The sequence below is a fragment of the Ovis aries genome, chromosome 7 (genome assembly GCF_016772045.2).
Source record: "Ovis aries strain OAR_USU_Benz2616 breed Rambouillet chromosome 7, ARS-UI_Ramb_v3.0, whole genome shotgun sequence".
Lineage (NCBI taxonomy): Eukaryota > Metazoa > Chordata > Mammalia > Artiodactyla > Bovidae > Ovis > Ovis aries.
Genome location: NC_056060.1, coordinates 25,274,433 through 25,291,646, shown reverse-complemented (window position 1 = coordinate 25,291,646; position 17,214 = coordinate 25,274,433). Strand labels below are relative to the sequence as shown.

General features: G+C 38.0%; 1 protein-coding gene across 1 annotated transcript; it reads left to right on the top strand.

Annotated features, from left to right (window-relative positions):
• The first annotated feature begins 2,002 nt into the window (after window positions 1-2,002).
• LOC101120336 (olfactory receptor 11H6-like) lies at window positions 2,003-6,011 on the top strand. The gene is made up of 2 exons (XM_004010935.5): window positions 2,003-2,923; window positions 5,686-6,011. Exons 1-2 carry the CDS (start codon window positions 2,003-2,005, stop codon window positions 5,701-5,703), a joined length of 939 nt encoding a protein of 312 aa, XP_004010984.4. The 3' UTR covers window positions 5,704-6,011.
• Window positions 6,012-17,214: the final 11,203 nt, after the last annotated feature.

Here is a 17,214-nt window from a genome sequence, read left to right as displayed (position 1 = left end):
AAGCCTGAAAAGATTGTAACTAGCATATATATATATATTCAGTTTATGGTAACAAAGTGGCAGTTGATAGAAAATGAACTAAGGTTCATGATGGATAGCAATCAAAAAGTTCATGTTATTATTTTAAAATATTTTAATAAAAATATGTTAGGACATATTTTCCTTTATTATCATGTACTGAAACTATATAAGACAGTATTGTAGACCTTAAATTTTCCAGCAACAAAAATCTCAAGTCATCTTGTCATCTTAGAAGTAATTCTAAGAAAAAAAGAAATGAAGAGAGAAAGAAACAGAAAGAGAGACAGAGAAACAAATGAAATAAAGTGATTGAAAACAAGGAATGTTTTTCTCTGAGAAGTTTAGTGAGCTTTTCACTGGGCTAAAACCTAAACAAGAACATCTTTCCATACCAGCTGATAGCATCCTGATCTCCTTGCTTGCAATTTTATGAGATGAAAGAAAATGACTAGGCTATCTTCTGCCCTCTGGAGAGAAAACAGCAAGGACAATCAATCTAAATTAGAATATGGACAGATCTAAGGACTGATCTCCCTTCAATAGAAAGAAGAAAAATGTATAAAAGAGAATTGACAAGAAAAATAAAGTAAAATAGCACTTAATAATTTTAAATAAATGCATATTTTCAAACCTAAGCAAATTATATCCCTGGGTACAGAAAGAATTTACAGATGTGATTTCAAAATCACTATTGGTGTCTTTGAAGAATACTAAAGAAAGGAAGAAAATGTTTTAAAAACTGAAATTGAACAAAGGCATCAGTTTTAAAAGCTACTTTTAAAATTTTCAATAAGCCCTTTGTTTATTAATGTATGCCAGAGAGTTTTTCAGATACAAAGTCATTTTTACCATTTTTGTGCTGTTTATCTGTTTTTAGCTTAGCCATCTATCCCCAATTGTTGAGAATAATATGTTAACCTATAAAAAGTTTTAAGTTCTCTAAAAAGGCAATTTTTAATGTTCTACATGTTCTAACCAAACACATAGGTGAAAATCATGAGAAATTTTATCAAATTCGCAGGGAATAAAAGTACAAATGGAAGTTAATATTTGAAAGTCTTAAGATCTCATTCAATGAAACACTTGGTGAAATTCAGTAATTAATCTCCCTCATTTCAAAAACTCAATGACACAACCACTAAATGGGGCCACTCTGTTTTAAGTTCTATGAATAAAACTCTAGGGACTTTAGTATAACGAAAATTCAATAAAAGTCAAAAGTATAAAGTTACTGCCCCCAAAAGCCAAAGAATTTAAGCCTGCATGAGTTCCTAGAGCAAACGAGATTATAATACCACTGTGCCCTGTGTCAGCCACACAGTATGAGGGGTAAAGCCTCACATTCTCTCCTTTAAGGTACTTAGTTGATATTACTCTTTTGTTCAGTAAATCTGTCAATTCTAGTTTTTTACAATTAAATTGCCCATGTCAACGTTTATATATTAATTTAGCATTAGCCAGACACCCATCTCGAGAAGAAAATGGTGACCCACTCCAGTCTTCTTGCCTGGAGAATCCCATGGAAGGGGAAGACTGGCAGGCTGCAGTCCATGGGGTTGCAAGGAGTCAGACACGACTGAAGCGACTTAGCACGCGTGCAGACACCCATCTGTACTGTCTAGACCAATGTTCTCCAAAGTTCAGTGCACCAGGCAACCCAATGAGAGATGTAGAAAGGAAATACCTGAAATTCTATTTTTATTTTAATTCTAAGAAAACTTTTTTTCAGAATCTTTACCAATATTTACTATATTTATTGACAGTGGTTTGTTGATAGTTTAAAAGTGAATAGTCATATATAGAAGAGTACACTCAACAACTGTATTGTTGGACTGCCCAATCAAAAATAGAAACTATCGGTCTAGTCCCCTCCCTTATGCTCAGGAAAATGTGCTCATCTCCTGAGGAGAAACAAGGAGACATAATTCTCTTTGTAAATGTAATTTCCGCTCCAATCCTCACAGAATGGACAGAAATGATGATGTCAAAGGTCAGAAATATTTCCCATGCTGTGAGTGAGTTCATCCTCTTAGGCTTCCCTTGCCACTGGGAAATAGAGATCTTCCTCTTTTCCATATTCTTCATAACTTACATCCTGACCCTCCTTGGAAATATGGCCATCATGTGTGCAGTGCGCTGGGACCGCCGGCTCCGCACCCCAATGTACGTTCTGCTGGCCAACTTCTCCTTCCTGGAGATCTGCTATGTCAACTCTGATGTGCCCAATATGCTGGCCAACTTCTTCTCCCAAACCAAAACCATCTCCTTTGCTCGGTGTCTCCTCCAGTTGTACTTCTTCTTCTCACTGGGCACAACGGAATGCTTATTTCTCTCCATCATGGCCTATGACCGTTTCCTGGCAATTTGCCACCCTCTGCATTACCCCACCATCATGACTAGTAAGTTCTGTAGCCGCCTGGTCATCTTTTGCTGGGTGTACGGTTTCCTCTGGTTTCTGATCCCAGTGATACTCGTTACTCAGCTACCATTTTGTGGCCCAAATGTGATTGATGACTTTCTGTGTGACCTGGGTCCTCTGTTGGCCCTGGCTTCAGCATGTGTCCCAATTCCGGGGACTGTCCTCATATGTGGTACCATGAGCTCCCTCCTTATCTTTGCCACCTTTTTCTACATTACTGGATCCTACACCCTGGTGCTGAGGGTTGTAATGCAGGTGCCCTCAGTGGCTGGCCGGAAGAAGGCCTTTTCCACCTGCTCCTCACATCTGGCTGTTGTGTTTCTATTCTATAGTTCTGTCATGATGACATACGTGAGTCCAGGGTCAGGACAAGCAGAGGGCATGCAGAAGTTCACAACTTTGTTCTACTCAGTTTTCACCCCCTTTTTCAACCCCATTATCTATAGCCTCCGGAATAAAGAAATGAAAGATGCTTTGAAGAAAGTTTTAGGAGGGTCCTAAAACTGGGACTATGCAAATTAAAGTTGGAAAATCATTGATCTCTGAAAAGGCTCACAATAATCACAACCACATGTAACACTTCCTATTGACATCTACCTCCAACCGAGCAGTGGTTCTCAACTAATTGACTCTGAAATGGGGGTATTAGGACCAAGGCACAGGTATTTTGAAAAGTCCCCCAAGATACTGTAATATACAGAGCGGGTTAAGAACCCTCAAATTTAGGAATTTCTAAACTCTATAATGGGCTTCCCAGGTGGTGGGTTCAGAAGATCCCCTGGAGAAGGAAATGTCAACCCACTCCATTTTTGCCTGGAAAATCCCATGGACAAAGGAGCATGGCTATAGTCCATGGAGTCACAAGAGTTGGACATGACTTAGTGTCTAAATAACGACAACAAACTTCTGTGATAACGCAGAGTGAGACCACACACATACCCCTTTTCTTCTCAAAAGCCACTTTAGTGCAAATAATCAAACTGAATCAGTCTTTTATAGGTGGCTGTCCAGTTTTACCAGCACCGCTTGTTGACCAACCAGTTTTTTTATCCACTGTATATCCTTGCCTCCTTTGTCATAGATTAATTGACCAAGGTGTGTGGATTTATTTCTGGGCCTTCTGTTCTGTTCCATTAATCTATGTACCTATTCTTCTGCCAATAATATGCTGCTTTGATTACTGTAACTTGGTAGTATATACTGAAGTCTGGGAGGGGTATACCTTTAATAAGACATGTTATAACCCAAATATAATAATCACTGCCTTGCCAAAAAAAAAAAAAATGTTTATGTCCAAGATAAGGCAATCTCTTTTGAATGATTTGTACATACCTTTTTGAAGAGATTATGCATAGAAAAGGGGCTTCCCTCATAGCTCAGTCAGTAAAGAATCTGCCTGCACTGCAGGAGACCCGGGTTTGATTCCTGGGTCACAAAGATCCCCTGGAGAAGGAGATGGGAACCCACTCCAGTATTCTTGCCTAGAGAATCCCATGGACAGAGAAGTCTAGCAGACTACAGTCCATGGTGTCACAAGAGTCAGACGTGACTTAATGACTAAACCAACAACAAAACAAATGCATAGGAAAAAACAAAAAAGAATACGAAAAACTATTCTGGCATCGTACTGTCCTTTGGAGTGACCCAGGTTAGCAATATTTCTTTCCTGTCCTCAGAGTACCATTTCTTCCCCCCGTTTATTATTTTTGCTTTTATTTTTCTGCCTTAAAAGATTGATCCAGGAAAATACTGCTACAATTTACATCAGTATTCTGCCTATGTTCTCTTCCTTGAGTTTTATGGGTTCCATTCTTACTTTTAGATTTTAACCATTTTTTTAGTTTATTTTTGCAAATTGTATGAGAAAATGTTCTAATCTCCCGCTTTTATAGGTGGCTGTCCAGTTTTCCCAGCACCACTTGTTAAACAGCCAATCCATTGTATATTCTTGCTTCCTTTGTCATAGGTTAATTGACAGTTGGTGTGCAGGTTTATTTGGGGGCTTTCTGGTCTGTTCTATTAATCTATGTGTCTATTTTTATGCTGCCAATAAAATGCCATTTTGATTACTGTGGCTTTATAGTATAGACTGAAGTCTGGGAGGGTTATACCTCTAAGAGGGTAACAGGCAGGAAGGCCAGGGGTCTCCAAATGGAGGAAATAGCGTGCAAGTGTCTGACATTTTTATCTCCCTTAAGTGGCAGGAGGAAACTAACTAGCGATATTTTTTCCTTCTCTATACAAATTTAAAAGGAGGTTTCTCTTAAAATTCTGTGTTGCCATAATGACACCTGGTTTCACTCAAAGTTAACCATTGCCTTTTTCTTATGGAAATATTTATCTTAAGCTATGCTAATGTACTATACATTTACCCCAAACTCTGTCTTCAAGCCGGTTCTGCCTTTTGGGCTCAGAACCTACTTGATAAACTAGTATGTTATACTCCGATATTGTTCCTCTAGTCTATGTAAATGAAACTATTTGTATGGTGCTCTGCCCTTCTTCAAGATTCAAGTTAATCCTTTATGGCCCAAGATAAACCATTTGGTGCCAAGATTATCCCAAAATACATCTTATGGGTGAGGGGCCTGGTGCCATTCTAAGTTTTGAGACATTCTTTTCTTTAACAGACTGCTGGTGATTATATAACATCCAGCTGAAGACTAGCAGGGGGGTACTCTTTCTGCCCCCTTCTGATGCCTATGTCAGAAGCTTTCTCTATCTCATTTATACTTTAATAAAACTTTATTACACAAAAGCTCTGAGTAATCAAGCCTCATCTCTGGCCCCGGATTGAATTCTTCTCCTCCGGGGGCCAAGAATCCCGGATTCAACAACATTTCACATGTCGTGATTCGACAACATTTCACCTCCAGGTTTGTTCTTTTCTCTCAAGATTGCTTTGGCAATTCAAGGTCTTTTGTGGCACCACATGAATTTTATAATTATTTCTTTTACTTCTATGAAAAATGTCATGAGTATTTTAATAGGAGCTGCACTAAATCTGTAGATTGCTTTGGATAGTATGACTATTTTAACAGTATCAATTCTTCCAACCCAAGAGCATGGGATGTCTTTCCATTTATTTGTATTATCTTCAGTTTCCTTCACTAATGTTTTACAGTTTTCAGAGTATAGGCCTTTTATCTCCTTGATTAAATATATTCCTAGTGTTTTGGGGGAGTGTTGATGCAATTTTAAATGGGATAGTTTTGTACTTTATCTTCCTGATAGTTCATTTTTAGTATATAGAAATTCAATAGATTTCTGTGTATTATATCCTGCAACCTTACTGAAATCATTTATCAGCTGTAAGTTTTTGGGTAGAGTCTTTAGGGTTCTTTATGGAGTTTATGTCATCTACAAATAGTTACATTTTTATATCTTCCTTTCCAATTTGGACATTTTATTTCTTTTCTCTTTTTAATTAACTTATTTATTTTTAATTGGAGGCTAATTACTTTACAATATTGTTTTATTTCTTTTTCTTATCTTTGTACTGTAGCTAGGACTTCCAATATTATTAAACAAAAGTGATGAAAGTGGGCATTCTTGTCTTTTCCTGAATTTAGCAGGAAGGCTCAGCTTTTCACCACTGGATATTATGTTAGCTGTGAGTTTGTCATAAATGGCCTTTATTATGTTGAGATATAAAGCCACTTTGATGAGAGTTTTTATCATGAGTGGATGCTGAATTTTGTCAATGTTTTTATGTGTCTTTTGAAATGATCATGTGATTTTTATCCTTCCTTTTGTTAATGTGTTTTATCACATTGATTTGCATATGTTGAACCATCTCTGTAACCCTTTGTGAATAAACCCAACTTGACCATGGTGCATGATCCTTTCTACACATTGTTACATTTGGTTTGATACTCTGATTAAAGACATTGAGTGGCTGATTGGAACAAAAAAAGACCCTTCAATATGCTGCTTATAAGAGACTCAGTTCAGGGCCAGACACACACAGAGTGAAAGGGAAGAAATGAGAAAAAATTTTATGCAAATAGAAAGGAAGAGAAGGCAAGAGTAACAATACTTGTATCAGACAAAATAAACTTTAAAAGGAAGGCTATAACAAAAGAAAAGCAGGGCTTTATATACCACTTGCAACAACATGGATAGAGCTAGAAATTATCATACTAAGTGAAGAATTCAGAAAGAGAAAGACAAATACTATATGATATCACTTATATGTGGAATCTAAAATATGGCAAAAATGAACTTAACAAAACAGAAACAGATTCACAGACATAGAGAATAGATTTGTATTTGTCAAGGAGGAAACAGGTGAGGGAGGGAAGAACTTGGAATTAACAAATATAAACTATTATATATAGAATGGATAAAAAATAAGGTCTTACTGTATAGCACAGAGAACTATCTTCAATATAAACCATAATGGATAAACCATAATGGAAAAGAATATTTAAAAATCCTGTTTGTGTAAAACTGAGTCACTTTGCTGTACAGCAGAGATTGGCACAACATTATAAGTCACCTACACTTCAATTTTTAAAAGTAAAGTTTAAAAAAATGTTAAAAAGAAAAGTATAATGATAAAGGGATCAATACAAGAAGAGGATATTACACTTGCTAACATATACATACCCAGTACAATAGCGTCTAAATATATAAATCGAATACTAACAGACATACAAGAAGAAATTGACAATAGTACAATAATGGTATAGGAGACTTTAACACCACACTGACATCAATAGGCATCAATAAGGGGTCTTAAATGACACAATAAGCCAGTTGGACTTAATTAATGTCTGTAGGACAATACAGGAGAAGGCAATGGCACCCCACTCCAGTACTCTTGCCTGGAAAATCCCATGGATGGAGGAGCCTGGTAGGCTGCAGTCCATGGGATTGCAAAGAGTCAGACACGACTGAGCAACTTCACTTTCATTTTTCATTTTCATGCATTGGAGAAGGAAATGGCAACCCACTCCAGTGTTCTTGCCTAGGAGAATCCCAGGGACGGGGGAGCCTGGTGGGCTGGCGTCTATGGGGTCACACAGAGTCGGACATGACTGAAGCGACTTAGCAGCAGCAGCAGCAGCAGCAGCAGCAGGACAATACATCCCAAAACAGTAAAATGCACATTCTTTTCAAATGCACGTGGAATATTCTCTAGAATAGATCACATACTAGGTTACAAAATAATCTTCAATAAATATAGGAAGATAGGAACTTTATCAAGCTTTTTCTTCTCACCACAACAGTATGAAACTAGAAATTAACTACAAGGAGAAAAATGGGAAAAGAACAAACACATGTAGCCTAAGCAAAATGCTACAAAAAATTGAATGAGATAATGTTGAAATCAAAGAGGAAATCAGAAAATACCTCAAGACAAGTGAAAATGGAAACACAACTTTCCAAAATTAATGGGCTATATCAAAACCAGTTCTAAGGGGGAAGTTTATAGCAATATAGGCCTTCCTCAAGAAACAAGAAAAATATCAAGTAGACAATCTAAGCTGCCACCTAAAAGAATTAGAAAAAGAAGAACATAAAGCCCAAAGTCAGCAAAATGAAGGGAATAATAAAGATCAGAAAGGAAATAAATAAAATAGATCATAAAATAGAAAATATCAATGAAACATAAAATTGAGTTTTTTGAAAAAAAAATAATCAAAATTTATAAACCTTTATCCAGGCTCACCAAGAAGAAAAAGAGAGGCCCTAAATAAAATAAGAAATGAAGGAGGAGATATGACAACAAATTCCACAGAGAAACAAAAAATCATAAGATAATCCTATGAACAGTTATATGCTAAAAATTATATAAAACCTAGGAGAAATGGACAAATTTCTAGAAGCAAAGCCTGACAAGACTGAGTGAAGAAGAAACACACAATTTGAACAGACTGATCACAAGTTAAACTGAATTTGTTAAAAAAAAAAAAAAAAAAATTCCCAGCAAGCAACAATCCAAGACCAGAGGGATTCACTGGGGAATTCTACAATACATAAAAAGAACTAATATCTATCCTTTTAAACTATTTCAAAAAAAAAAATTGAGGAGGAGCTAACATTCCCAAATTCATTCTATAAGGCCATCATTACCCTGACACCAAAACCACATAAAAATACTACAAAAAAAAAAAAAAAGAAAGAAAATTACAAGTCAATATTTTTGATTAATATAAATGGAGTTTGACTTTTAAAAGTACTTGAGCAGGCACACATAGAAATTAAATATAAAAATTAAATGCTAACAGATATGGGAGGAGAAATTGTTATTTATTAAGCTTCTTGGATATGTTTATTAATGTCATCAAATTGGTGTGTATGATAGCTTACAGTGCACAGATTCGTGATCTTTGAAGAAGATTTAGCTTCAGGGTCAAGGACCAGGCCTGATTACTCAAAGCTTTTGTGTGGCAAAGTTTTATTACAGTAAGAAAGGACACAGAAATCTTCTGACAGAGACATCAGTAGGAGGATGGAGACCCAACTAGCTAGTCTTATCAAGGCCTTATATACCTTTACCTGATCCACTCCCACAACATACATCTTAAATTAATAAGATTAGAACGAACAGTAGAAAAAAAGCAAAAAAATAAATAAAATAAAATAAAGAACTCACAGTAGAAAGATCTTACCAGACCCACTCCCACATAAGATAACAGGATTAGGTAGCGGTCCCTGTTAAGAAGGAGAAACATGTCCTCAAGCAAGATACATTGTTTTTATATAATCATTAGTACAGAACTTAGAGAAAAACATACCCTTGAGCCATTAGCTCAGTTCAGTTCAGTTCAGTTCAGTTCAGTCTCTCACTGTGTCTGACTCTTTGCGACCCCATGAATCACAGCATGCCAGGCCTCCCTGTCCATCACCAACTCCTGGAGTTCACTCAGACTCACGTCCATCGAGTCAGTGATGCCATCCAGCCATCTCATCCTCTGTCGTCCCCTTCTCCTCCTGCCCCCAATCCCTCCCAGCATCAGAGTCTTTTCCAATGAGTCAACTCTTCACATGAGGTGGCCAAAGTACTGGAGTTCCAGCTTTAGCATCATTCCTTTCAAAGAACACCCAGGGCTGATCTCCTTTAGAATGGACTGGTTGGATCTCCTTGCAGTCCAAGGGACTCTCACGAGTCTTCTCCAACACCACAGTTCAGAAGCATCAATTCTTCGGCACTCAGCTTTCTTCACAGTCCAACTCTCAGATCCATACATGACCACTGGAAAAACCATAGCCTTGACTAGATGGACCTTTGTTGGCAAAGTAATGTCTCTGCTTTTCAATATGCTATCTAGGTTGGTCATAACTTTTCTTCCAGGGTTATAATCTGTACCCTGGTTAATTGCCAATATACCTTGGCTGCTTATGCCCTTAGGACCAAAACTCAGTGGGTATCTTTGGTTCTGTCTATACAGCTCCCTCTCTTCTCAAGGATACTACCTCCATCCCCAGCCCCCTACTAAATACATTGCTTATAACAAGAGCTGCCGTATTCTACCATGACTCAAATGATTGATCCAAAAGTGGGCAGCTGACTCAGGAGACACCAATTAGACCCCTTCCCTGGGATTCTAAACAGTAATTTTATTAAATTTTAAAATATAAAATATTTCATGCATATGAAAGAATAGAATAATATGACAACCTTCTGCTCATCATCCATATTTAGCAATCATGAAGATTTTGCTGTTGGGTTTCCCTGGTGATCCAGCGGTAAAGAATCAGCCTGCCAGTGCAGGGGACAGGGGTTTGATCTCTAGTCCGAGAAGATTTCACATGCCATGGGGCAACTAAGCTTGTGCACCACAATAAGAGAAGCCACAGCAGTGAGAAGCCCCCACACTGCAACCAGAGAGTAGCCCTTACTTGCTGCAACTAGAGAAAGTTCACATGCTGCAAGGAAGGCCCAGAACAGCCAAAAATAATTAATTAATTTAAAAAAGATTTTTTTCATAGTATTACTTCTATCTGATTTTGCCCTCCTCCTGATCCATTTTCATTACTTTCTTCACTACTACTAACCTATAGATAACTATTATTATAAATTGGTGTGTATCCTGCCAGTCACATTTTTATACTTTTTACTATAGAGGTATCCATTAAAATACACTGTTATATATTTTTAATATTTAAGTAAGTTGTCACATACCATTATGTACATATTTACATAAATGGAAGCATTCTCAACTTGTTCTCATTCAACATTATGTTCTGAGATTTGTTCATGTTGATACATGTACCCCAGGTCTGTTCATTTCACCTGAGGAAGAGTAACCCGTTGTATGGAAACACCGTAATTTATTTCCTCCACTGGTAGACATACAATGATACATAGGTACAGTGCATATTTCTTATGCAACGAGCATCCTTGTGAATATCTCTTTGTGTATAAGAGCAAAATGTCTCTGCTTAATACACCAGGGAGTGGCATTGCTGGGTCCTGAAGTATGTAATTGTCAATTTGTGTTCTCAAATTACTCTCCAAAGTCATTGCATTAATTTGCCCTCCCACCAGCAGTGTGCAAGTCTTTCCCCCACATCTTTATTAATACATACTTGATACTACCAGACTTTTAAATGTTTGCCCATTTGATGGACGTGATACGGTGTCTTAAAGATCTTTTTGGTGTATTTCCCCAATTATTAACAAAGTTGAGCATCTCTTTCTTTTTTATGGGGAATTCCATTTTCTCCTTCGTATATTAGCTGTCCATGTCCTTTGTCTACTTTCCTTTTGGTTGTTTCTTTTTATCTTACTGAAGTGAAGAAGGTATTTTATGTAACCTGAATATAAATCCTTTATAGCTTTTTAATTTTGAAAATGTTTTCTCCCACTTTGTGGTTTTTAAATACTTTAAATTTAGGATGTCTTTGTATATGGTGGTTTTGGCACAGGAACAGGCAAAACAATGGAGCAGAAAAGACAAATTAATCCCTCTCCTCCTTCATGGTTGGTTCGTCTCTCTCTCTCCCATGTTTAAGAAATCTTTCCTAAACAACACCATTAGATATTCTCTAAGACTTAACAGTTATTTTAGTTTGCTTTTTTACATTTACCCTTCAGGTCACCTAGATTTTTACATATGGCCTTACATCAACCCTGAATATTCACTGGAAGGACTGATGCTGAAGCTGAAGCTCCAGTACTTTCGCCACTTCATATGAAAAGCTGACTCATTGAAAAAGACCCTGATGCTGGGAAAGGTTAAGGGCAGTAGGAGAAGGGGAAGACAGAGGGTGAGATGGTTAGATGGTGTCACTGATCCAATAGACATGAGTCTGAGCAAACTCTGGGAGACAGTGAAGGATAGGGAAGCCTGGGTGCTGCAGTTCATGGGGTTGCAAAGAGTTGGACAGGACTTAGCAACTGAACAACAATATATTTATTAATGTTATATATTATTTTCTTTTGGCTTCCATATAGATGGCCACTTGTTCAAGCACCCTATGCTACATGGTTCCCCATTTCCTCACTGGTTTGTGAAGTGAGCACTCTCATATACAGACTTCTTACACACTTGTAGATCAGTTTCTGGGTTCTGCTCTCTGTTCTATTGATCTAGTCATTTATCCCTGTGCCACTACAGTTTTGATGATTGTATCTGTATAAGAAATCTTGATATATGGCAGATGTGACAAAGACTGGCTCACTCTTTGCCATGCCTCTTTTTTCATGTTTCTTGTAACCACAGCTGGGCTCTATCTCAGTTACCCTTTTATAAGGCCCTCTTGCAAGTAGGTAGGTGAATTCTGGCCAGTGATGTGAGTGGAAATAATATACACCATTTCTATTACTACTTATAAAACCTTCCATGCATGATCCTTCATTTGCTCTTTCCCCTTCTGTCAACATATATAGTTTGATGCAAACATATATGATAACCTTGAAAAATGACAGCCAAATGGAAGATGCCTGGTTTATAAATTGCTGCTTGAAGTAGAGCTGCCCACTGATCAGGAATATCTGATTTGAGTTTTAAACAAGCCAGAAATAAAGTTTTATCATATTTTTGTGGCCGTACCAGAAATTTACAAAGATTATAAGTGGTAAAATATTAGAAGCAATCCCTTTGATTTTGTACTGAAAAAAAATACAATACAAAAGACATGATGGAAATAATTGATTATCTTCATTAAAACTGAAAACTTTTGCTCTACAAAGACAATATCAAAAGAATTAGAATACAGGCCACAGACTGGGAGAAAAATTTGCAAAATACACATCTGATAAATACCTGAAACTATTCAAAGAACTCTTAAAACTCAGAAATAAGAAAACAGTTTGATTTTTTAAATGGGGAAAAAAACCTTAATAGACACCTCTCCAAAGAAGATATACAAATGGAAATTTAGTATTTGAAAAGATATTCTACATCATATGTCACTGGGAAAATGCTGATTTAAAAAATTAGATACCACTAGAGGAGCCCAAGGAGTATGGAAAAAGAGTACGTCAAGGCTATATATTGTCACCCTGCTTATTTAACTTCTATGCAGAGGACATCATGAGAAATGCAGGACTGGAAGAAACACAAGGTGGAATCAAGATTGCCAGGAGAAATATCAATAACTTCAGAAACGCAGATGACACCACCTTTATGGCAGAAAGTGAAGAGGAACTAAAAAGCCTCTTGATGAAAGTGAAAGAGGAGAGTGAAAAGGTTGGCTTAAAGCTCAACATTCAGAAAACGAAGATCATGGCATCTGGTCCCATCACTTCATGGGAAATAGGTGGGGAAACAGTGGAAACAGTGTCAGATTTTATTTTGTGGGGCTCCAAAATCACTGCAGATGGTGATTGCAGCCATGAACTTAAAAGACGCTTACTCCTTGGAAGGAAACTTATGACCAACCTAGATAGCATATTGAAAAGCAGAGATATTTACCTTGCCAACCAAGGTTTGTCTAGTCAAGGCTATGGTTTTTCCAGTGGTCATGTATGGATGTGAGAGTTGGACTTTGAAGAAAGCTGAGCACTGAAGAATTGATGCTTTTGAACTGAGGTGTTGAAAAAGCCACATTCACAGACAATTAGCCAATCTGATCACATGGACCACAGCCTTGTCTAACTGAATGAAACTAAGCCATGCTGTGTGGGGTCACCCAAGACAGACAGATCATGGGTTCCACTGGAGAAGGGAATGGCGAACCACTTCAGTATTCTTGCCTTGAGAACCCCATGAACAGTATGAAAAGGCAAAAATATAGGACAATGAAAGATGAACTCCCCAGGTAGGTAGGTGCCCGATATTCTATTGGAGATCGGTGGAGAAATAACTCCAGAAAGAATGAAGGGATGGAGCCAAAGTAAAAACAACACTCAGTTGTGGATGGGACTGGTGATAGAAGCAAGATTCAATGCTGTAAAGAGAAACATTGCCTAGAAACCAAGAATGTTAGGTCCATGAATCAAGGCAAAATGGAAGTGGTCAAACAGGAGATGGCAAGAGTGAATGTCAACATTCTAGGATTCAGCAAACTAAAATGGACTGGAATGGGTGAATTTAACTCAGATGACCATTATATCTACTACTGTGGGCAGGAATCCCTTAGAAGAAATGGAGTAGCCATCATAGTCAACAAGAGTCCGAAATGCAGTACTTGGATGCAGTCTCAAAAATGACAGAATGATCTCTGTTCATTTCCAAGGCAAACCATTCAATATCACAGTAATCCAAGTCTATGCCCCAACCAGTAACACTGAAGAAGCTGAAGTTGAATGGTTCTATGAAGACCTACAAGACCTTTTAGAACTAACAACCCAAAAAAATATATCCTTTTCATTATAGGGGACAGGAATGCCAAAGTAGGAAGTCAAGAAACACCTGGAGTAACAGGCAAATTTGGCCTTGGAATATGGATTGAAGCAGGGCAAAGGCTAATAGAGTTTTGCCAAGAAAATGCACCAAGAAATGCACCAAGAAAATAGCAAACACCCTCTTCCAACAACACAAGAGAAGACTCTACACATGGACATCACCAGATGGTCAACACTGTAATTGATTATATTCTTTGCAGCTAAAGATGGAGAAGCTCTATACAGTCAGAAAAAAAAAAAAAACAAGACCCGGAGCTGACGGTGACTCAGATCATGAACTCCTTATTGCCAAATTCAGACTTAAATTGAAGAAAGTAGGGAAAATCACGAGACCATTCAGGTATGACGTAAATCAAATCCCTTATGATTTTACAGTGGAAGTGAGAAATAGTTTTAAGGTACTAGATCTGATAGAAAGAGTGCCTGATGAACTATGGGTGGAGATTCGTGACATTGTAGAGGAGACAGGGATCAAGACCATCCCCATGGAAAAGAAATGCAAAAAAGCAAAATGGCTTCCTGGGGAGGCCTTACCAATAGCTGTGAAAAGAAGAGAAGTGAAAACCAATGGAGAAAAGGAAAGATATAAGCATCTGAATGCAGAGTTTCAAAGAAGAGCAAGGAGAGATAAGAAAGCCTTCCTCAGCAATCAATGCAAAGAAATAGAGGAAAAGAACAGAATGGGAAAGACTAGAGATCGCTTCAAGAAAATTAGAGACACCAAGGGAACATTTCATGCAAAGATGGGCTTGATAAAGGACAGAAATGGTATGGACCTAACAGAAGCAGAAGATATTAAGAAGAGGTGGCAAGAATACACAGAAGAACTGTACAAAAAAGATCTTCACAACCAAGATAATCTTGATGGTGTGATCACTCACCTAGAGCCAAACATCCTGGAATGTGAAGTCAAGTGGACCTTAGAAAACATCCCTATGAACAAAGCTAGTGGAGGTGATGGTATTCCAGTTGCGTTCTTTCAAATCCTGAAAGATGATGCTGTGAAAGTGCTGCACTCAATATGCCAGCAAATTTGGAAACCTCAGCAGTGGCCACAGGACTGGAAAATGTCAGTTTTCATTCCAATCCCAAAGAAAGAATATGCCAAAGAATGCTCTTAACTACCGCACATTTACATTCATCTCACATGCTAGTAAAGTAATGCTCAAAATTCTCCAAGCCAGGCTTCAGCAATACATGAACCATGAACTTCTTGATGTTCAAGCTGGTTTTAGAAAAGGCAGAGGAACCAGAGATCAAATTGCCAGCATCCACTGGATCATGGAAAAAGCAAGAGAGTTCCAGAAAACATCTATTTCTGCTTTATTGACTATGCCAAAGCCTTTGACTGTGTGGATCACAATAAACTGCAGAACATTCTGAAAGAGATGGGAATAGCAGATCACCTGACTTACCTCTTGAGAAACCTGTATGCAGGTCAGGAAGCAACAGTTAGTGCCGGGGTCCAGCCGCGGTGGAACCAGGGTGATTGAAGAGGAGACGGATAGGCGAGGGAAAAACTTATTTATATAGAAATATAAAAGAGATTAAGAAGAAATAGTGTAGTAGGAAAATTAAGTGAAGAAAGGAGGCTGAATAACTTGGCTTACAGGGAAGACCAATAAAATCTCAGGACAAGAGATTTGCACCATCTACGTTGGGCCACCAGCTCCCACTTGAATATCGAAGGGTTTCCCGCCTTGGGCTCCCTTTCGCGCGGGTCTTAGAAGGCAGGACAAGTAAGTAGACATGGTGAGCCACCCCGCTCCAGATGGGAATTCAGCCTGAAATTAGAGTAAAGAGGAGACGGAGGGAGAGGGAGAAAAAGAGAGAGAGAGAGACACAAGGTGAGCCAGATTCCCAAGAAACTAGGCCGAGAGACTAGTCCAAGAAACTGGTCCATCTTTTATTGTTCAGAAGGCTTTTTATACTTTTGATAATACATGGAGATCAATGGGTGACACAAAGTTATTCAGTGTTAACAGGCCAGATTCTTAACAAAACCAGGCTTTTCTCCCTGCATACCTAGTTGTATACACAAATCTTAAGTAATTTACATCATCTTCCTGCCAAAAGGGCCAATTAACATTTTACAGTCCTTTTCTGATAAGGTTTGTCAACCAGAAGGCTTATTTGTATTGATCTTCCCAAAGTCTGGTGCCACTCTCAGAAAAACACTAAATAAAGTTACATTCTTACACGGCAAAAATACAGCAATTTATAACAAGTAAAAGGAGTACAGTGATTTATAACAAAAGAAAAGTAATTAACTCAAAAGTCTAGTGTTGCTAACATCAAAACTACTATATACCTTCTTCCATATCCCGTTTACATTGATTAACATCCTCCCAGGTGCCTAAAAGATAAAGAATATGGAGGCCTGGCAGCAATCATTGAGTCAACAGTGAAAACCTGTCACCAATATGATTTTTAGCTCTTTAGAAAAGGCTCTGTATCTTTAAGGTGCTTTTAAGCTTTGTGCCTCTCACAGTTCGGGGGCTGTAAGCAATTCACAAGCTGTAAGAGGTCCAGGGGAACATGTTAGGCAAGCTAGAGAGCTATCAGAGGGATTTAACTGAAACATCCCTTTCAAATGCAGAAGACTAAAGCTCTGATTTGACTTTTTCCAGAGAGTGTCAGAAAAGTGAAAAAGCAGAGTACAAAGACCGGCAGATCTTTGGTTTTTGGAGTACATGCCTGGGAAATACCAGAGGGACATCCTGAGATTTGACTCGCCTTGCCCATCAAATCTCTGCCGCATGACCTTGTCACGGGTGGGATTCCTCACGCTGGCTTCTGGCAAGTTAGAACTGGACATGGAACAGACTGGTTCCAAATAGAAAAAGGAGTACGTCAAGGCTGTATATTGTCACCCTGCTTATTTAACTTCTATGCAGAGTACATCATGAGAAACACTGGGCTGGAGGAAGCACAAGCTGGAATCAAGATTGCCAGGAGAAATATCAAAAAC